The sequence below is a fragment of the Narcine bancroftii genome, chromosome 6 (genome assembly GCF_036971445.1).
Source record: "Narcine bancroftii isolate sNarBan1 chromosome 6, sNarBan1.hap1, whole genome shotgun sequence".
NCBI classification, from domain to species: domain Eukaryota; kingdom Metazoa; phylum Chordata; class Chondrichthyes; order Torpediniformes; family Narcinidae; genus Narcine; species Narcine bancroftii.
In genome coordinates, this window is record NC_091474.1 from 201,954,121 (window position 1) to 201,977,049 (window position 22,929).

Consider the following 22,929-nt stretch of genomic DNA (forward strand, 5'->3'; position numbering starts at 1 on the left):
TAAGAAAGTCACTAGAAAAATTAACATGGAAATATGAATAAGGAAGACTACAACTTCCTAATTTTAAGAATTATTATGGAGCAGCACAATTAAAGTTTTTAGTTTCCATGTTGGCTAAAATTAAGCAATCATGGGTGGATATTGAATTAAATAAGATAGGATAAGTTAGACCAGACAAGTTTATTTATAAATGAGAACCTAAATCTAGTGTAATAGATAAGGAATTTTCAATATTAAAACATTTGTTGAATATTTGGAATAAAGTTAAATTAGAAAAGAATGGAAATATTCTTTCACCAAAAATATCATTAATTAATCCCTTATTGATTTTTTAAAAAAATAATCCTTTTTTAAATATATGGTACAATAAAGGAATTTCTCAATTGGGAGATTATGTTAATAATAGATTGATGTCTTTTCATCATTTAATGATTAAATATTATATACCTCATACATTATTTTGTTATTTTCAATTGAGGGCTTATTTAGCATCAGAATGATTTTAAAAGATCTTTCACATTTGGAACAAATTATGGTTGATGGAATGACTAAAAAGTTTATTTCAATTGTATATATATATTATTACAAGAGCAGGCACCTAAAGAAGGTTTTGTTTAACTTGAAGGAAAGATGGGAACAAGATTTAGATATGATTATAGATCAACAAGATTGGCAAAATTAGTGTGAAGAAGTTGTGACAAATACTATTAATGTAAGATATAGATTACATTATCATTTTCTACTTGCTGGCTTCATCCATCAAGGCATTGTTGAATCCATTTCACTATTTCACCATGAATACCTAGCGTCTAAACTTTAGATGCAGGACCTTGTTAAGGGCCTCACTAGTAAAAGTCCATGTAGACAACATTCACAACCTTTCCTTCATCAACTTTCCTGGTAACCTCCTCGACCTACCACACACAGAGCCATGTTGATTATCCCGATGGCTATCCAAATAATTGTATGTCCAAACTCTTAGAGCACCTTCCAATAATTTACCTACCACTGACATAGCACACCAGCCTATAATTTCCAGCCAAATTGTGTTACTAAAACAGCAGAGGCAGATATTTTAACATCTGTGTGTGGCAGGCAGTAAGTTGCCTTGAGCACTGTGTCGACCCAACTCACACTATTACTTGGTTGTTCCATGCCCTTTATCAACCCCATTTCCTAATTCCTCTTTTATTGTGGTGAAATTGAGAGAAATGCGTCAGTGAAAGGGATATTCAGCTACTACCCATCAAGAATTTGTCTTATTTATCGGTTGCTATATTTAGGTAGAAGGATGCTTTTGATATTTTAAGTCCACTTCCTGTTTTGAATATGTAGCAGGAACAATGAAGCTCACAGTTGCTGTAAGTTTGTGGCTTCTGATGTTTTGCCATAAGCAAGAGTTAGCAGATTACTAACATTATGTGCGTTGAGCATTGTTATTTGCTAAAGTAGGATTCACTTGCTTCCCTACAGAACTTTATCTTTCAGCCATCATGACAGGAGATCGTCAAATTACTCCTAGTTCATGTTCTTAAAGTGGAAAAGGTTCCCTTTAAGGGCTGAAACCCTGATGTTAGTTAACATGAGATTATTTGCTTAGCGGGAGGATATTGGTACTGCATAGATTAGTTCATCAGGAATCCAAGTACTGCATTACTTGCACATCTTTATTTGATAGGGAATGTAGCAAATTATGACATACAGAATTATGACTGATCAGAATGTTGTCGTTTTTATTACAGTCTCTTATGGTGCAGGCTACTTTTGATTATCAGTGTTGGCCTCATAATGACACCACCACATAATCTAACCTGAAAGGGTTTCACTCTCAACATCCAGTCATGACCACATTATTATTAAATAAATACCTGTTTTCTGGGAGGAATCACATTATTTGTAATGTGTCTGTGGTCTATGTCAGCTTTATTTCAACCATCTCTTCAAATCTTGTCACTGTGGCTACTTAAAAATTGGTGTTAGCCACAGTGACATGGCACATGGCACAAAACTTTCACAAGCGGTATATAACAAGAACCACAATACTACAGGAAATTAAATAGACCAATAGTACCCAAGGCAGCAATAATACTTTCAAGCCATCGATCTTCAAAGTACTACATTTGCTAAGACAACATATACGTATGGCATGTACTGCCAGATGCAGCAACAAATGTAACATTCAAAAGACATTCAGACAGCTACATGAGTGGTTAAGATTTAGAATAGCCATTCTCAACTTTTTTTTTTCTGGTTATGCCCCCCCTCCCACTAAGACTCTGCTCAAAGTTTATGGGCCCCCTTTTCTGTGAAGCAGCCAACTTTTGGTTTTTTCCGTACTTCTCCCAACTGCTTACGATTTTTTAAAAAATATTTGTGTTATGCGAGGTGAAAAGAAAATAAGACATTTACTTAAATGGCTGGTTTAAAGGAATATTGGGCATAACACAGGCAAATGGGACTAGTTTGGTCAGAAAAGAGCCTGTTTCTGTGCTATAGAAATCTATGAGACCTGAATTGTTTTATATCTGATATGTTTTTAGAAGTTCAGTGAAGTTTTCATGCCATTACTTTTCGTGAGTTGCAATGCCTACTGAGATATTGTATCCTTGGCAGAAATTAGCAGCAATTCCAGGTAAACACTAAAATGGGGTTTCTACCAATGTTACTCATGCATCATGGTCGATGCTCAAAAGAGTCTTTAACTAAATTTCTGGTGAGAATTTTTAACAAGTTAATCTTCAATGTGGTGTGAAAAATATCATAAAATTGAAAGGTATTATTTTTCTTTGGACAATCCTGTGGTCACCATTCTTGTTAAACTATAATTATGCTCGTTCACAGTCTTCACATTGAAGGGTTCAAGCATTATGAATGCATGAAATTCCAGTTCTCAACATAAAAGTATCATTATGGTATGGGATTTACTGAGTGAGTCAGCAAAGGGTGGAGGTTCTATCCATTATATCAATGCATGATAGCTGCTTAGTGATAGAATTAGCAGTATGTGGATCAGATCCTCAACACTCAGAAGTCATTCAAGCTAAGTGACCTGGATAAAAATCGATGTCAGAGTGATGGAAGTGGGTTCCTCAAGGATGAGCAGGCTCTCACTTTGCTGCTTTCATTGCTTTGCAGCAGAAGCAATGAAAACAAATCTTTCTCTTTGGCATTTTCAGTCCTCTATGGTAACTTGTATCCTGCGAGCTGCTATTCACCACATTTCAGGAGCCAAATTGTGTTTCAGACTACAGAAGCCCAAGAAGGCAAACAAGAAGTCTGGAGATGTCCAGGTCTGGTGCAGTACACAAAAGTGGTGGAAGAACTCAGCAGATCACACAACTTCCATGGAAACCAATAGGCAGTCAATGTTTTAGGCCATTCTTCAGGTATGTTAAAAATCACATCTGAAGAGGGCTCAAGTCCAAAACAGCGATTTTTCCATAGCTTTCCTTAGATGCTACATAACTTGCTGAATTTCTCGAGCACTTCTGTGTGTACAGATGCCCAGGACCTTGAGATAAAAGGTGAGTTGAAGGCCAAGAGACACCAGCCTCATTCATTTTATGACTGTAAGATTTAGGGCAGGAGATGCTGGGTCGAAAGGCTGAGGAAGAAAGAAACACTGAGCAGGATCAACATGTGCCTTCTAATGCACTCCTGCTGAACAAATGCCCCAAAATACTCTGGTAAAATCTATGATCGTGCTAGGAGAAAAAATAAATACTGAAAAGGCAGCAGACATTTGCTACCTGGAGCGAGACTACAAATGTTGTGTTACTTCACATTGTGGGGAGGGTGGGGGGGGGGGGTTTCAGAATATGTGGGCTCTAATGCAAAATACTGTACTTAAGGAGGCTAATGGAATATTGGCAGTTATTGCACAGATTATGGAATATTCTGTAAAAGTAATGAAGTTTTGTTTTAGCTTTATAGGATGTTGATGAGATTGTAGCCAGAATACTGCCAGCAGTTTTGGTCTCCATATTTGGGGAAGATGTGTTGGTATTGGAGGCACAGAAAAGAAAGTTCACAAGTGGATTGAGAGGATGACATCCTAAGAATGGCCAGACAGTTTGAGTGTGTACTCATTGAAGCTTTAAAAACAAGAGATGATCTGGTTGAAATATATTTGATACAGGATGTTTCTATTTTGTGAGGGTATCTAGAAGGACATATCATTTCAGATGATCATCCTTTCAAGATGGAGATGATTAATGTCACTTACAGGCTTGAGAGTCTTTGGAATTCTCTAACTCAGAGAAAAGCAATTTTTTTTAACATTTAAATTTAGACATACAGCACGGTAACCGGCACTTTCGGCCCACACATCCAATTGACCTACACCCCCAGTGCATTTTTCAATGGTGGAAGGAAACTGGAGCACCCTTAGGAAACCCATGTAGACATGGGGAAAATGTGCAAACTCCTTATAGAAAGTGTGGGATTCAAACGGCGGACCTGATCCCTGATGCTGTAAGAGCACTGGCTAACTGTGTTGTCCCCATAGGTGATTGTTTTATGAATAGACATACAATGAAATCCAGGCGTATCGGGTGGGAGCTGTAAAATGGTGTTAGCCCAAGACTAGATCTGCAATGACCTTCATTGGATGGCGGAGCAGGCTCAATGGTCAGATCAGTCTTCTTCTGTTCCTATTTCTTATCTTGTTATAACTCAAAATATTTCTATTAATTTCCAGAATCTGCAATTTCTTTTTGCTTTAAATGCTTTTAGATCTGGATTAGTGGAAGAATTCAACATGCCAGTAGATTGCATCATTTACAGTTATCCTTTATTCATTCCACTAAGCAGCCATCTATTTTCCCCATTTAATGTTAATGGCAACAATGACATTCAGTCCAGATGAAGGTGAGCTGATTTTTCAAAGATTTTGTAAAACACTATCTAAATACATGTTCTGGCTATGTTATACATAGGCTTAGAATTTCAGTAGTTCCTCCCATCTTCAACTGAGATTGAACCTAAGAAAAAGAATCTCAGGGTTGTATGTGAAGTCATGTATGTACTCTTATGTACTCTGACAACAAACCTGAACTTTGAACTTTGCCATTTGACTTCTGACTTTGTGATGCCCATTATCCTTGGCATTCTAACGTGATCCCTGATTACATATAGGGGTGAAATCAGACAACTCACTTTTTTTTCCTTTGGGCTCAATAGCAATTTAAATTCTGTATACAGTCTAAGTAAACTTTACAAGAATACAAAATTTTGATGCAATTAGTCCTTTGTTAGGAATTACAGTAGGTACCAATGAAATTGTAAAAGAAATTAGGTTTTTTCTTGTAAATGCAGGAATCTGGATTCTTGTTCTTATTTTTTTTATAATTTTTTATTTTTCACATTATGAACCATATTAACCAAAAATACATACAAACATTTCCCTCTTGAATATACACAGTGTCATTTTCTTCCCTTTTTTTCCCCTCCCTTCCCTCCCTCCTTACCACCCCCATCCCCACCCACTAAACGTTCAACATATACAATATATTAAACCCATTAAACAATGTCATCACACAATGAAAATAAACAAGAAAATTGTGTCATCTACTTTTATACACTGGGTCAGTTCATTTCGTCATCTTCTCATTCTATCATTTTAGGGGGTGGAGGTCTGCGGTAGGCCCTCTCTGTTGTGTTCCATGTATGGTTCCAAAATTTGTTTGAATAATGTGACTTTATTTTTTAAATTATATGTTATTTTTTCCAATGGAATACATTTATTCATTTCTATGTACCATTGCTGTACTCTCAGACTCTCTTCTGATTTCCAGGTTGACATTATATATTTTTTTGCTACAGCTAAGGCTATCATAATAAATCTTTTTTGTGCTTCATCCAAATCGAGGCCTAGTTCTTTACTTCTTATTTTTTCTTTGGCTTGGCTTCGCGGACGAAGATTTATGGAGGGGGTAAAAAGTCCACGTCAGCTGCAGGCTCGTTTGTGGCTGACAAGTCCGATGCGGGACAGGCAGACAGGGTTGCAGCGGTTGCAGGGGAAAATTGGTTGGTTGGGGTTGGGTGTTGGGTTTTTCCTCCTTTGTCTTTTGTCAGTGAGGTGGGCTCTGCGGTCTTCTTCAAAGGAGGTTGCTGCCCGCCAAACTGTGAGGCGCCAAGATGCACGGTTTGAGGCGTTATCAGCCCACTGGCGGTGGTCAATGTGACAGGCACCAAAAGATTTCTTTAGGCAGTCCTTGTACCTTTTCTTTGGTGCACCTCTGTCACGGTGGCCAGTGGAGAGCTCGCCATATAACACGATCTTGGGAAGGCGATGGTCCTCCATTCTGGAGACGTGACCCATCCAGCGCAGCTGGATCTTCAGCAGCGTGGACTCGATGCTGTCGACCTCTGCCATCTCGAGTACTTCGACGTTAGGGATGAAAGCGCTCCAATGGATGTTGAGGATGGAGCGGAGACAATGCTGGTGGAAGCGTTCTAGGAGCCGTAGGTGGTGCCGGTAGAGGACCCATGATTCGGAGCCGAACAGGAGTGTGGGTATGACAACGGCTCTGTATGCGCTTATCTTTGTGAGGTTTTTCAGTTGGTTGTTTTTCCAGACTCTTTTGTGTAGTCTTCCAAAGGCGCTATTTGCCTTGGCGAGTCTGTTGTCTATCTCATTGTCGATCCTTGCATCTGATGAAATGGTGCAGCCGAGATAGGTAAACTGGTTGACCGTTTTGAGTTTTGTGTGCCCGATGGAGATGTGGGGGGGCTGGTAGTCATGGTGGGGAGCTGGCTGATGGAGGACCTCAGTTTTCTTCAGGCTGACTTCCAGGCCAAACATTTTGGCAGTTTCCGCAAAGCAGGACGTCAAGCGCTGAAGAGCTGGCTCTGAATGGGCAACTAAAGCGGCATCGTCTGCAAAGAGTAGTTCACGGACAAGTTTCTCTTGTGTCTTGATGTGAGCTTGCAGGCGCCTCAGATTGAAGAGACTGCCATCCGTGCGGTACCGGATGTAAACAGCGTCTTCATTGTTGGGGTCTTTCATGGCTTGGTTCAGCATCATGCTGAAGAAGATTGAAAAGAGGGTTGGTGCGAGAACACAGCCTTGCTTCACGCCATTGTTAATGGAGAAGGGTTCAGAGAGCTCATTGCTGTATCTGACCCGACCTTGTTGGTTTTCGTGCAGTTGGATAATCATGTTGAGGAACTTTGGGGGACATCCGATGCACTCTAGTATTTGCCAAAGCCCTTTCCTGCTCACGGTGTCGAAGGCTTTGGTGAGGTCAACAAAGGTTCTTATATTACTTAGAAGAAAGATCTCTGGATTTTTTGGTATGTTGCTTTTTGTGATTTTATTTAATGCCTGATTTAGATCTTCCCAAAACTTTTCCACTTTCTCACATGCCCAAATTGCATGTACTGTTGTTCCTTCTTACAGCGAAAACATCTATCTGATACTGTTGGGTCCCATTTATTTAACTTTTGGGGCCTGTGTAACCAATTATATTGTATCATGCGTAACCTCGTGTTTATTGTATTTCTCATAGTTCCGACAGCTTGTTTCCTCGTTCTCTTTCTCTTGCAGTTTGATGTACATGTTTGTTATAAATTTTTTAATTATCATTGTGTCTGTAATCACATATTCAAAGCTGCTTCCTTCTGGTAACCTCAGCCTGCTTCCCAATTTGTCCTTTAAGTAGGTTTTCAGTTGGTGGTATGCAAACATTGTTATTCTTATTTTTAATGCTATTTATTTTGCAGGTGATCATGAGCTTCTTCCTCCAATGAACCTCTCTGTAACATCTTACAACTTTAAGACTATTTTAACATGGTCTTATGTAGACAAGACAACTGATACAACATTTTTTACTGTCGAAACCAGGAATTACCAGTGCGTATTGTTCTGTATTTTTTATTTGTTGCATTTGTTTCAAGCATCCTATCATTTGTCAAGTCAAAGAGGAATGACTGCTACTTTTGTATTTACTGTACAGGTCTGCACAATGGCAGCTGTTTTCACCCTGCTCAAACATTTCATCACATTCCTGTGATGTCACTAAAGCCTTCAGCGTGAACCTGAGTCCATTAAGCTCGTATTATGCTAAAGTCAAGGCAACCACATATTTTCAAGAGTCACTCTATGCTATAACTGACAGATTCTCTTTTAAAGAAAATGGTAAGCTGATATTTTCAATTAGCAGAGTTAGTCATAGAGCATAGAAACAGAAACTTTGTCCCACTGTATCCACGTCAACTATAAAGTATCTATCTACACCATTCTTACTATTTATCTCACATCGCCATCATCTTTAGATTACCATTCAACAAGGTCCCTCTTGCTGGGATTATCCAGAAAACTGTCACAGGAGATTATTTTAAGATTAAGAACCCCAGTTTAAGATTATTGTTAAAATATAGTTAGCAGGTAGATTAGATTCAAAATTGGCTTGGCTGTAGAAGAGACAGGGTAGTAATGGAAGGGTGTTATTCTTAGTAGAGGTCAGTTATCAGTGGTGTTCCATGGGGATCACTGTTGGGACCTCTTTTGTTTGTAATATAGTGTTTTGGATGTAAATGTAAGTTTAATTAGTAAGTTTGCAAACAACACAAAAATTGACAAAGTTGTGGATAGTTGAGAGGTTCACAAATGATATAGCAGGATATGGATAAGTTGGAAATCCGGGCAGATGTGATTTATTTTCATGCATGATATCACATACCACCCTGAAATTCCTTTTCCTGTAAGCAAGGCAGAATTACCACTTATTGGTAGTGCAAAACAAATGTACACAATGTACACATGAAATCAAATAATCAACTTTAAACAGATAACATATGTAAACAAACTGACTATGGAATACAGAGAGAATTTTTAAAAAAATCAATAAAGTGCACAAGTAAGAGTCCTTAAATGAGTCCCTGATTGAGTTTGTTGTTGAGGAGTCTGGTGGTGGAGAGGTAGCAGCATAGATAAACGTGTCAGTGTGGTAATATACACGCCATTGCTACACTGGCAAACCATCCATGGCCTCATGTACTGCCAAATTAAGGCTACCTGCAAATTGGAGGAGCAACATCTTGTATTCCTTCTTGGCAGTTTCCAACCAGACAGCATCAATATCAACTTCTCCAATTTCTGTTAACCCCTCCCCTTGTCTCTCTTTCCTTGCCCCTCTGCTTCCTTCTTCAAGTTCCCAATCCCTCATCTTCCTTCTTAGTTACCCTCTGCCCTCTCCTCTATCACATGCCAACTTTTTTCCCTTCTACCCTGCCACCTCTATCCACCTACTATTTCTTACCTGTTAGCCTCCGCTTCTCCCCTTCCTTTCCTCATTTCCCCTTATACCTTTTTATTCAGGCATCTACCTGCTTTTCCAGATGCCTGACGAAGGGTTAAGGCCCAAAACATCAACTGCATTTTACTTCCTACAGATCCTGCGTGACTTGCTGAGTTTCTCCAGAACATTTGTATATTGCACTTGACCCCAACATCTACAATTTTTCTTGTTTAATTCTTATCCTGAAACTAAGCTCCCAATATTTATGGCCAGATGTATTCAAATCAAAGCATCTCACCCCCTCATCCCTGCAGAAATTTGTTTGTTCCAACAAGACATCATATTCGTCCGAACTATGGTGAGTGTTAGCCACTTTTCCTCAAACACTGACACATCTTCCTTTAATGGCAGCATTGTCTCAGTTATTGTTTCAATTTAAGATTATTGGCAAAAAGTCCTAAGCAGAATTTTTGTTATTATTACAAAATGTATTGTCTGAAAGGAGAGTGGAAATTGAAGTTATTATATTATATTGCATATAGACAAGTATAGACATGATTCCCCTCAGCCATATCTTATGAAAGCAATTCTGAATTCATCTTATTTGGCCCTCCCTACTCCTCCAAAATTATCTGCAATACTCTTGGTAACTAATCCACCTTCATCAAACCACACGTCAAATCTCTTGATGTAATGCGGTAGTAAAAGTTAGCTTTTTCCAGCTCTGCATTACTACCAAAATAAAATCATTCCTGTCACTGAAAGACCTCAAGAATCATCCATGCCCTAATTTTCTCCGTTTCGATTACTCTAACTCTATATATGGGAATTAGTCAGTCGTCATTATCCCGTCTACAACACGTGCTGAATGATGCAGCAAGGCCCCTGACAGGAGCCAAGAAGAGGGACCATATCACCCCTATTCTCGGCTCCCTTCTCTAGTTGTCAAAATGGCTCAGGATACATTTTGAAGTTCTCCAGTTTGATTACAAAGCCATCAATGGACTAGCTCCCTCCTACATCACCAATCTCCTTATGACCTACTCCGTTTCAAGACTCTTCAGATTGGCCAGTTTAGAACACTTGATTGTTCTGCACTCAAATCGCATACTCAGGGGAGATCACGCCTTAGCTATTGCAGCCTCCCTCCATCAAATCACCCCTTTCCTTTAACTCTTTTAAATCCAGGCTGAAATTGTATTTTTACTCGTAAGTGTTTTGAGGTGATTGTTGATTGTTACAATGTTCTATGTAAATTCTAAACCTTGGGTTCCCGTTTTATACTGCGCTTTAAATAGCTGCTTAAGTTGAGATGGAATTTATGATCTGTACAGCACTTTTGTCAACATGAATTGTTTTAAATGTGCTATATAAATAAACTAAACTAAGTACATTTAAAATAAATATTCTTAATAACTAGTGAAAGCTCAGAGAGTTGTTTTGGCAGTTTATTAGTCATTTGGCATTCTCACTCCCCCTGGGAAGAAGCTGTTCCTCGGGCTAGTGGTGGCTCTAATACTTCTGTATCTATTTCCTGATGGGAGTAGCTGGAAGATGCTGTGAAAGGACCTTACTGATTTTATGACCACTTTTTTAACAACAGTCCCAGTAAATCACATTGATAAGGGAGAGGGAGTCCTCAGTGTTCCTCTGCTGTTTTTATGGTCCTGTGGATTGTCCTCCGATCCAATACTCTACAACAATCCATACCACACTGAACCAGCCAACCAGAATGCTCTCGATAGAACTCCTGTGAAAAGGTGATAGAATGGTGGTCTGTAACTTTGCCCGCCTCAGCCTTCTATGGAAGTGCAGTTGCAGTTGTGCCTTCCTGACAAGGGAAAAGATGCATGTCCAGGATAGGTCACTTCTTAAGTTGACTCCAGAGAACTTGATTCTCCCTGCTCTCTCCACTACTGAGCTATAAATGTGCACTGGAGGGTGGTCATCCCTGGTTTTCCTGAAGTCCACCATCATCTCCTTTGACCTGACCACATTAAGACCCAGGTTGATTCATTCCTATCGTTCAAAACAAAGTTCTAGGATGATTACAAATTAATGACAAATTAATTATGTTATGCCTTAAGCATAGTTGCATTAGATCTGCATCATCCAATTGTAGGGTTAAGAATCAAAAATGAATCTTCTTGTCCAATTTGCAATCATTTAGATTTCACTTCTTAAACAACCCAAGATGAGATTTGAACAAGTGATTGAATTATCAAGGCAGAGAAAGCTAAATGGCAAGTGCTGGAAATGGTTATGTAACAGGCAGCATGGACATGTTGGGCCAAAAGGCCTGTTTCTGAACCGTTTGGGCAGATTCTAGAACTCAAATATTTGTTTCATAATACAGAGACATTCACTTTTGCTAGGAATAAAATCATCATATCAATTTTTGACATATATTCTCAGCTTTAGGATCTTCAGAGGCCCCTTCATTACGTATTACTGAGGGTTACAGAATATTTTTGAAGGGTAATTTTGTGGCGCTGGGGATGTCGATTATGCATGTTGCAACAGAAAACACGTACCTGCCCTAATTACAAATTCAGACCTGGTGAGATTACTAATAAAATAACTATGTGCAGTATTAATATCTGTGGACAGCAATATATCATTGTCCTATATGATGCCCTTTAATTCATGTCTGCTAGGTGACTGGCTGACTTGTTTGCATCTTATTTTGATAGGTAACGTGAAAGAGGATTGCACATTATTGCTCCAATTCACTTGGTACTGGGAAGATGATTATCGCACCTATTAATGATGCCATTCCTTTGCACAAATTATTCCTCTTTAAGTTGAACAATACATGGAGTGCTTGGGCAGTTTCCCAATGAGCAGAGGATCTCTGCTACTTATTGTGAATTGTAATTTCTAAATGTAGATTTGAATAAGTTTCAGACTATTATTTACCTGTATTATTTTCTAATCTGACACAGCCACATTAGGTCCTCCAACTGTTGATGTCATGGTCCATGGACAACAAGTTACTTTAAAATGTATTTTTCCTCGTGTTGAGAAACTGAATACCGAGACTGGCTTGAACGTAAACAATGACTTTAAATGTAAAATTTGTGTTGGGCAGAAAGGACACAATAAATTGGTATGTACTATTATCTCCTTAATCAAACATCAATTAGCAAGTCCAAATGTACTGCAGTTTTTCAGCGATGTTATAATTGTTTTCTGCTTTTTCTTATGTTTTAAGAACCAGTGCTAGTAGCCAGATTTATGAAAATCTGGCTAGATCTGTCCCATATATTTTTATTTTCACTTTTATCCACAATATTTGTAAAAATTACTATGGATTTGGTGCCTATTTCTCTTGAGTATTCCATGACCTTTAACTGACTTAAACTTTCAACTTCTGCCTATGCTTTGCCGAAATCCCTTTAAACCCATCCTATCCATGGACCTGTCCATTTGATTTCTTGAACTCCCAGAAGTTTTGCATTAGGTCACCAACTTCAGCATCTCCACATTTAATTACTTGTCTTGTGCCATCTCCAACTGTGTGGTATCACAAAAAACAAAATCTTCCCTCATTTTTCAGCGGTCTGAATCCTTCAGCAAAACCTTGGTCCTCTCCTCAGCTAAAACAACATCTCCTCCACTTTCTCTGGCAGTTTCCCATTGAAGTGCAGGACATGCAGTATTGACCAGATATTACCCCCTTCTCCCTATCCTGGGCTGCAAGTGCCCCTTCACTTTATCTGAAATTTTAAGAGGTCCCCTCATTCAATGTAAGTGGGGATTACAAAATACAGGTACACAATCTTTATCCAGAACCCTTGGGGGACAGTTTGTTCCATTTTTCGGATTTTTCTGGATTTCGGAAAGCCAGATTTAAACCCATCCGATTGTGCTGCCGTATCCACCCTTCCAGTCGCGCTCCTGTCTCCCGCCCCACCTCCCCCCCCCCCCCCCACCCGGCTCGTGCTGCTGGTCTCACCCCCCCCCCCCCACCTGCCTGCCTCGCGCTGCCGGTCTCTCCCCCTCACCCACCCGACTCTCCTTGCCGTCTCTCTCCCCACTTGCTGGATTTTGGAGCTTTCCGGGTTTTAGATGTCCAGATAAAGGATTGTGTACCTGTATTCACAATTTGCCTATCATCACAATCGCTCCACAGCAGATGCAATATCACTGGCTCTCCACTTGCCTCTGGATCACCTCAAACAACAATTCATACAAGTGGCTGCTCTTCATCGACTACCACTCGGCCTTCAATACCATTATTTCCTCAGTGCTGGTCAAGAAGTACAAACTCTGGGCCTCTGTAACCTCCTCTGCAACAAGATCCTGGTCTTTCTCATCGGAAGAGCACGGTCAGTATGAATTGGAAACAATATCTCCTCACTGATTATCAACACAGGTGCCAAGGATGTGTGCTTGGCCCACCGCTCTACTCATGACTGTGTAGCCAGACGCAATTCCAATTCCATCTACAAGTTTGCTGATGACACCACAGTTGTCGGCAGGATCACAAATAGCAAGGAGGAAGCGTACAGGAGGAAGATAGATCAGCTCGTTGGTGGTGTCACACCAACAACCTTGCGCTCAATGATAGCAAAACCAAGGAGACGATTGTGGTCTTCAGGAAGAAGTCAGGGACACAACCCAGTCCTCATTGAAAATCTTTTGCTGTTGAGAATGGTGCCAGAAATTTAAATTGCTGGTTGAAGGTTGGTATTCCAAGATGAGTCATGTGGTTTTGCAAACAGAGAGAAAACATTAGGCACTGTCAGGTGGCCAATTGCCCTGCTTGTAAAGCCACATATTTTGACAATATGCAGCTGTTGGGAGGCCACCTGAATGTGCAGGAGGCGCTTGCAAGGTGAACTTTGTTACTCTCCCTCCGAGAGGGATAATCGCCGCAGCACAGTGGCCTCCCCAGCCATCTGAATGCAGCTGCCTAAAAGCGGCTGCAATTGGGATGACAGTCAGCTGGCGAGCGCCTGACAGCTCCTCTCCCTGCTGCCCCTTCCCCCGGCGCAGTACGTCGAGGCAGGGGCAGCTGGCTGGGCTGTCAGTGCGGGAACTGTGGGGCTAGAGCGGCCGGCGGGGGAGAAGGGGACTGGGCCATCAGGGCTAGAGTGGCTGGTGGGGGAGGACGGGGACTGGAGCGGCCAGCAGGGGAGAATGGGGGCTGGAGTGGCTGGCGGGGGAGAAGGGGACTGGAGCGGCCGGGAGGGAGAATAATGCCAGGGCCGTCCCCGGGCTAGAACGGCCGGCGGGGTAAAATGGGGCTGGCCGGAACAATGCCGGTACCTGACTCGAGCACTGTACTCGCCGGCCACTCCAGCCTCCTTCTCTCCCGCCAGCCCCGTGAGTGGGGAGAGGGCGGGGCAGCAGGATCAGCGTATGGACATCTCGCGCTGACAGCCCAGCCATCCTGAATTGACAGCCCAAGGGACAGGAGCCGGAATGCGCTCAGATGCGCATCCCAGCGCAGCTGTCCTTTCAGGTGTCCAGCACTGGGTTTTAAATGGTGCCAACTGAACGGCAATTTAAAGGGCCGCTTCTGCTTCTTCAGGTGCATTCTTAGCGCACAATGCACCTGAAAAAGCCTATTTATTCTTTGGGGGAGAGAGACTGAGAGATTCAGCAGCAGTTGGTGTTGAAGACTGCAAGTTTGCAGACCTGCTTCAAGACCCCATTTCAAGATGGGTTTAGAGTTCTGAGTTCAGCCTCTATAATGCCGCAAATATTTGTGTATAATGCATTTCATATAAAATGTGATCCCCCCCTTTTGAAGGGAAAAAGGGGGAAAAATTTACTCGCATGTATAATACGACCCCCCCCTCGCCCGCCCGATTCGCGCTGGTGTCTCTCTGCCCTCCCAAGTCGCACTGCCGTCTCTCCGCCCACTCACCTGAATCGTGCTGCCATCTCTCCCCCTGCCCCCCTCCCCCCAGTCGGCCTGCTGTCAACGTAGGCGGCTGCTGGTAATCTTACTTCTCGTTAAAACTGGCAGAAAAAAAAATAAATTTTACTCCCGTGTATTATACCCCTTACTTTGAGCTCGAATTTCGGTACAAAACTTTTTGCATTATACTCGAATATTTACGGTAAATCTTTGTAGTCAATTACAGAAGTTGTGTCTGGTTAATGTGTTTCTCCTGAAATAGGGGTAAAATAAGAACTCTTAGTGGTAACCTGGAAGAAGAGGTTCTCTTAGAAAGACCCACAAGGGGCCAAGTTTCTCTATGTGATAGAAGGAGATCAGTTTGTGTGTGTCCAATGAACAACGAATATCTCTCTGAAACCAACAACCACCTTCCTGAGCAGTAACAATTTAAGTTAAAGCGCCAGGCCCTGGTGAAGAACATCAATGTTAAATTCTGTGCACTGTATGGAAGATTGCCTGATACCAGTGAACACGGAGAAGTGACAAGTGAACGATTCAACAGTGAAACAAAGAACTTTCCTGAAACATAAACATTTCATACACAGGCGCTTAGAATTAGAAGGGGTTAAATTAATAGTAATAAGTTAATTATTGATATTATTATGTATTAAGAAAATAAAAACCATTTTTAAGTAGCCATTGTCTTAATCTTTGGGCAATACACCTCCATACATAACCTACAGCTTCCAATTATCTATCACGTTAATTCTCTGCGCTTATTATTTTTCTCTGCCTAATACAATGATAGTTCCAGAATCAGCTCTTCATTCTTCAATCCAGTCTATTATAGACTAGACTTCCAGACACAATTTCAAATAATATTTCTGCTATGCTCATTTAAAATTGCCACAGATCTACCTTAAGTTTCCTTATTTCTCCCAGTACATCACACTTTTGCAGACCCATAGTTTTTTTTTCTCCCCTCTTCATTTTCTTTCCCCTGATTTAGTTTAATTTTTCTAATATCCCTAATTTTTTTTTCCTCTTTTGTCAAAGGATTGGCCTAATATATTAATTTTGTTTTACTTCCAAAGATGCTGTTTGTCCTGCTAAGCAATTCCTGTCTTGTTTCTATTGTAAACATCTGCATTATAGTTTCAGGCTTGCCAGAAGTGGCAACAGTTTTCCCCATTTATTGAAGCCCTTCAGAACATGAAATACCAAAATCCTCATTTTTAAATTCTCTTAGAAATTATTTAAGTGTGTAAAGTACACTTGATACTCATTACTTCATTATTAAAAATAAAATTAATAGAGACTCTAGACTCAAATCTTTGACCCACTTACCACTGTGAATTTCTCCTGAGTCTTTCCCATGGATTTTGTATTCCAAAAAAAAAACACGCCTAAAATTGGTCAAGGGTGGAATGTCTGCAGGAATTCTTTAGTTGTCTTACCTTATTCATCATCTGTATTTAACTCTGGAAGTAAGGTTAGATGGTTGACACCTAGCTCTTTTACTGAAAATTACCATGCTGCTTCCCCCAATTGTCTTAAGGCTAATATGTCCCATGAATCTGATGGCTTACATCTGATGGTCTTTTAAAAAAAGTGATGGCAAAGAAAATGGATGTGATAGTGGTAGTTTATCAACATTTCCCAGAAAAAGATAGAAAACAGGAAATTATAGTTCAGTTAGCATAACATCTATCCTTGAGAAAGTACTTGAATATTAAGGCATTAAGAACAGGACACCTAGAAATTTATAAGACCATAAGCAAAGCCAACATGGTTTTATGAAAGAGAAATTATGTTGAGGGAAATTGAGTGAAACCAATAGTTATATACTTGGATTTCCAGCAAATATAAAGTTATCTATAGGGCTATAGACAATATATATTGGAATGGATATGGAACTTGACAATCTAACAGAAAAGAGGGAACCAAGATAAATGGCTCATTTTCATATCGGAATCCGTAACTAGCAGGATGTCACTGGAGTCAGTCAACTGGGGCCTCAGCCACTTTTAACTTGTACTGATGAATTGGATGAAGTGTTCTGCAGCCAAATTTGCTTATAATACAAAGGCATATGGCAGCTCACCTTGCAACCTCTTTAAATTTGAATTCATTCAAACATCTTCTTTCCGTTTGCTAACTCTCACCAAGTTCCTTTCATTCATCGCCTGTATTCACAAATGTAAATTGATCTCAGTCCAGCAGAGGCTTTAAAATTCACATTCTAATTTCCAAATCTCTTGTTAGCTCTATAAGTTAATATGGCTTAAAAGTCTAGAGTTCTGTCTCTGGCCTCACTTCACTAGTGCAGTGCCTAATGCTCAGAGTTCTGTTGCTATACCTATCTACCTTTCTATTGTCTTCTCCAACTTTTATGATCAAGATTTGGTCATCTGTTCTGATGTGTGACGTATGTCTGTGTTAATTTTGGCACGATAATGACTGCTGTAAGGTACTGTACAATGAAACAATTCACTCTGTGCAAAATGCTATTGTTGGTGTTGTCACTGTTCATGAAATGTCATTGACTTGATTTAGTAGGATGTGGCAGATCTGCTCATAGCCCATCATGTTGAATTAGCGAGACCACACCTGAAGTTGTCAGCCAACGAAGCACTGCTGAGTCACTATGCCTAGTGGCTAGTTGCCAGTAGATAGGAGGCTGTTTAATCTAGCTGTCACAAGACAGGAGCTGTTAGCACTGGTTCTGCCCACTCACTCCAAGCATACTGCAACAAGCCCATTTCAGGTCAGGCCTCCTCCTGGAGGCCGGCTACAAGAGTGGATTGAAAACTTAAAGCTTGCCTTTCAGACAGCAGCCCTAAAAGGCTGTTCCAGCATTCCATTCATATTGAGAGGCACCTGATAGCACCCTCCGGAGCCAATGGAGGTGGGGCGACTGGTGCCATAGCACCACCATCATAAATACACAGCAGAGCAATGGCTGTCTTCCCTACCCATAATCCCCCACGCAGGTGGAACTGCTCTGTAGTTCCCAGAATAGTTCCAGCTGCATGGGGGATTCTGGGTAGGGAAGACAGCCATTGATCTGCCACTTTTGAGCCACAGAGAGTCACCTGGTGAGGCTGTCACAGCCTGCACCAGCTGTCCCAAAGATTCCCACCCGCCTCCCCTGCGGGTGCCAGGGAGGATGAGTGGGGAGATGGGTTGTGGGCTGATGGCATCATCAGCCCAACCCTAACAATCTGCTTGCAGCGGCTGTAAATTCAGGTCCTTCCCCAAGAAGGGTCAGACTCGGCACCGCAGAACTGGCCCACGGCGCATTCAGAAAGGTACATCTTTAGGCATAAGAGCGAAGAACCTCCGCCTTTACAAACTGGTGTTTTCCCTGCTTGAAAGTGCCTATTAATTCTCTCACTCTCTTCCTCCCTCCCCTCTTTCTCCCTCTCCTCAGACTCTACTCCAGTGATTCTCAACTTTTTTCTTTCCACTCACATACCACCTTAAGCAATCCCTTACTAATCACAGCACCAATGGCGCAGGATTACTTAAAGTGGTATGTGAGTGGAAAGAAAAAGGTTGAGAACCACTGCTCTACTGAGTCTTTCCAGCATTTTCAGTTTAATTTCAAATTTCCTGAATTTCCATATTCCACATTCCAATCTTTGGTTTTTCTACCAAAACTACTAATGTATTTTTTAATTGAATTCTTTCTTATAAATAGAGTAACTGGAACATACAAACACCATACAAATTAATATTTAGATTAAATATTAAAGTGAATGACCTTGTAATCTTATTCTCTTATTTTAAATTTAAGGCAAATTGTTCAATAAAAAGATCAAGATGGAAATTTAATGTAACACGGTCAAATGTTACTTTATGTGTGTCTGCTCAAGTGAATTCAGAACAATGGAAAATGAAAGCAGAATGGTCAAAGCAAAAATGCTTCAAAATTCATTTCTTAAACCTACAAGGTAATGAGGCCAAGAATACAACATTGTTTGAATTGAATTTTTTATTGACTGCTAATTGGTGCTATTCAACAGCCATTGAAATATGGGAATCCCTGTCCATTTTACCTATAGATCCAGTTCAATAAATTACTGCCATTCTCATCAGAGATAGTTTCAAACAGTCAAAATAATTCTTACTAAGGCCTCATCTTTTTGACCTTTTGCATATGATGTCTTTACATTAATTATAGCCTGAACAAAGTACAGATAGCATGACAAATATAAAACAAGAAAACAGACTGCATTAGTTTCTCAATATTTTTTTTTATTATGATGTTAGTACATGTCAGTTACTTATCCATTATCTTTTAGTCTCTAAACAACATCTGACCTGTTGCATTTCACTATGCTAATTATCATGCAGTTAATTTTAGAACATAGAACACCACAGTACAAGTCCTTCGGTCCTTGCTGTTGTACCAACTGATATAAACCTACTCAACAATCAAAACCTTTGCTACTTCACGCTCATAACCCTCTATTTTCTTACACCCATGTGCCTGTCTAAGAGTTTTTTAAAATCCCTATTGTACCACCACCCCTGGCCATTCATTCTGTGCATCCACTATTCTCTACATGGAAAAAAATACCCTTGACTTCTGCCTTAAATTTTCCTCCTCTCACTTTATAAGATGTCCTTTGATATTTTCTACTGTCACCCTGAATAAAAGATGCTGGCCGTTCACCCTATTATATATTTTAATTCAGGTTCAGCTGTAAAATTTCAACTGAAATTATTAGATTAGCAAACCTGGCTTAGGATACATTTGCAGGTATAAATACGAAGAAATCAATCAAGTTCTCAAAATCCATCGTAAATTTGAGTTCAGCTGTTTGACACAGTAGCTCAACTGACCAACAAATTTACCAGCTAAAATCTGAGACATCCAAATATTGTTCCACATGTATTTGCATTTATGGTGATAAACTGTTGTAAAGTGTTAGAATTTATTTATCTTTTCATTTAAACATGGTATACAACATATATGTAATTTAACATTTTAATTTAATGCCATGCTTACAAATTCCCCAAGGTAACAGTTGTATTCAGCACTTTACATCACATTTTACTTAGACAATAATCCTATTCCAATTTTTTTTTTCAGAAAGTTTCTTACAGCAGTTTAAAAGAGTGATTCTGGGTTTTTTCCCCCTCTAGATATATTAATTATCCTTTTCGCTGTGATTACAATTATCTTGGGATTTTCAACTATTAACCTTCTCTGGAAGCTCTTTCAGAAGGAATTAGTCTTGCCAAAATCTTTGGTAAGTGCTTTAACTGTCCCTGTAATCTTTAATTTTTAGTTTGTTAATACAATCATTGTTTACAATGGTGTTGCATCTTTGTAACATGACCTGTTCCCACTCTATATCCAAGTTTTGAAAACAGTGTAAAGCAGTGATAATGTGACAAAGAGCAGTGAGAAAAACATGTGCAACCAGTTGAGATTCTATAATGTTGAGTTGCAGGTGTTACAAGGCCAAAGGACCCCAAAACCCAGCAGCAATAGATATTCACCACGACAAGTAATTACTTAAACAAAGTTGTTTTTAATTATCTTTAAATATGAAAACAGAATCAAACTTTAACTTATCTCTATTAACTTAACTAACCTAACTTAACCCCCTTCTAATTCTAAGTGCACATGTATGTAACGTGTGTGTAAATTTAAGAAAAGTTATTTGGCTCACAGATCAATCTTACTTCTCTTTCTTCCAAGTTCTCTGGTTGTAGATACTTCTTATACTGTGCACAGAATTTAACATGTATAAACTTCACCAGGGTTTAGTGCTCGAAAGGTAAATGTTTACCGCTCAGGAAGGTTCTCGTAGGTTTGCAGAGAGAGATATATGTGTTGTTCCAGGATTTCCACAACTGAGGTATAACCATTAGTCACCTCAATGTCTTGCTGATGAAACTTCCCCCATCAGGGTTCTCCAGATGATAACCTCTTTCTTTCAGGCTAGCACAGAGTTCCTTTCTGTTTCCCTTATTCCAAGAAAAACATCAGACAGATAGCACTTCCAGCCATCTGCCACTCTGGAGCTTCTGTTTCAGTTCCAACAAGCTTCTCCTGGCTGACACTGTTACAGTTGAGTGTCTCTCTCTCTCCATCTCAGATTCAAACTGCCAGCCACATGTCCTTCTCTCTCCCACTTGCAAAACCCCCTCCTTCTCCAGCAAACAATAGGAGGGAGTCAGTCTTCTGCTCCCATCTGTTGTTTTAGGTAAACAAACACATAATTTCAATTAGCACCTGCACCTACTTGTGGAATGTGCATAGCATTCTCCATACATTGTGTAAAGTCACTGAATATGAATTCTTCAGTATTTCAAATAAGATCTATTTTAAATGTGTGTATGTATGTAACCTACTCTAATTTTACCATTTTATCTCCCAAAAACATCTCCAAATATTTCATCACACAGGAAAGAACTAGCTATGTCAGATTAGAGGTTAAATAGTGATTCATCTCTGTTGATTCCTGTTTCAACATGTGTTTCACTCTGAAGTGAAACAAGTCTGCTGACGCTGTGATTGTAGTAAAAATGCTTAGAAATGCTGGAGGAACTCAGCTGGACTCATAGGATCCGTGGGAGGTAAAGATAAATTACCAACATTTCAGGACTGAACTAAAGAACAGATAGGCATAAAAGTAAAGAGTCTGAAGGCTGGCCAGGGGAGGAGTCTAGACCAACAAAAGGTGTTAATTGGAAATTATACAAGGAGATTCTGTGAAAGGAAAGAGACAGGTGGGAGAAAAGCAACAAGGGTAAGAAGAAGGGGGTGAGTGGTTTAACGGAAACCAGAGAGGTTGATGTTAATGCCATCTAGTTGGAGGGAGCCCAGACGAAAGATGAGGTGTTCTTCCTCCAATTTGTGGGTGGTCTCAGTCTGGCATGGATAAGACCATGGACAGACTTGTCAGCAAGGCAATGGATGGGGAATTGAAATGGGTAGCCACTGGGAGAGCCACACTATTATAGTGGACAGAGCTAAGGTGCTCAGCAATTCAATCTCATGTAGAGAAGTCCACAATGGGAGCACCAGATACAGTAAATGACAAGTGAATTGTTGCTTCACTTAGAAAGGCTGATTGGGGCACACAATATTTGGGCGTAAGTGGAGCATCTCCTGTGGTCACAGGTGCCAAGGGGATGATTGGTGGGGAGAGAGGAGTGGACAAGGAAATCACAAAGGGAGTGATCCCTGCAGAAAGTGGAGAGGGGGAGGAGAGGGGAATATATATCTAGTTATAGATAATGGCAGATATGTGGGTAATGGAGGATATGTGGGTGAGGGCCAAGTTGATGGTGGTAAAGGGAAAGCCACATTGTTTGAAGAAGGAGGACATCTCTAAAGATCTAGCATGGAAGACCTCATCCATGGAGAGGATAAGACAAAGACAGAAGCATTGAGAGAAGGGAATTGAGTCCTTACACGGACAGAGTTTGAAGCGGCAGCTGAGGAAGTTGGTGGGCTTGTAGAAGGTGTCTGTTGAGAGTTTGTCTCCTGAGATGGAGACAGAGAGATTGAGGAAAGGGAGAGTGTTACTAGAGGTGGACCAATTCAATTTGAGGTTGATGGAGCTTTTTCTTCTTGTTTAAAATTTTAGAAGACTGCTGGGGATTGTGCAAGTGGATTTTGACCTTTCTTAAAGAATTTTCACACACTAGTGACTCTCAAATATCAGTGGATTGATAAGCGTTCACCTTGGTGGAAATTTGTCACTGGAAGAATAAGCAAATAGCAATTTAACAAGGACCATAAATAAAGAGACGTTCACAGAGAACAATTCCTTTTATAAATATTTTTTAAAGGCTTGACATCTGTGC

At 40.2% G+C, this 22,929-nt stretch overlaps 1 protein-coding gene across 6 annotated transcripts in view; it reads left to right on the forward strand.

The window, feature by feature from the left end:
• LOC138736953 (interferon gamma receptor 1-like) overlaps nt 1-22,929 on the forward strand; it is a 55,178-nt gene that overhangs the window by 27,688 nt on the left and 4,561 nt on the right. For 3 of the 6 annotated variants that reach the window (XM_069887213.1, XM_069887215.1, XM_069887216.1), the window contains exons 2-6: nt 7,726-7,855; nt 7,959-8,140; nt 12,188-12,351; nt 18,896-19,052; nt 20,251-20,357. In XM_069887213.1, coding sequence (XP_069743314.1) covers nt 7,726-7,855; nt 7,959-8,140; nt 12,188-12,351; nt 18,896-19,052; nt 20,251-20,357 — 740 coding nt within the window. Of the gene's footprint in view, nt 1-3,291; nt 3,387-4,708; nt 4,870-7,725; nt 7,856-7,958; nt 8,141-12,187; nt 12,352-18,895; nt 19,053-20,250; nt 20,358-22,929 lie in introns of those variants that run through there. The other 3 variants (XM_069887217.1, XM_069887214.1, XM_069887218.1) reach the window with 3 other exon arrangements.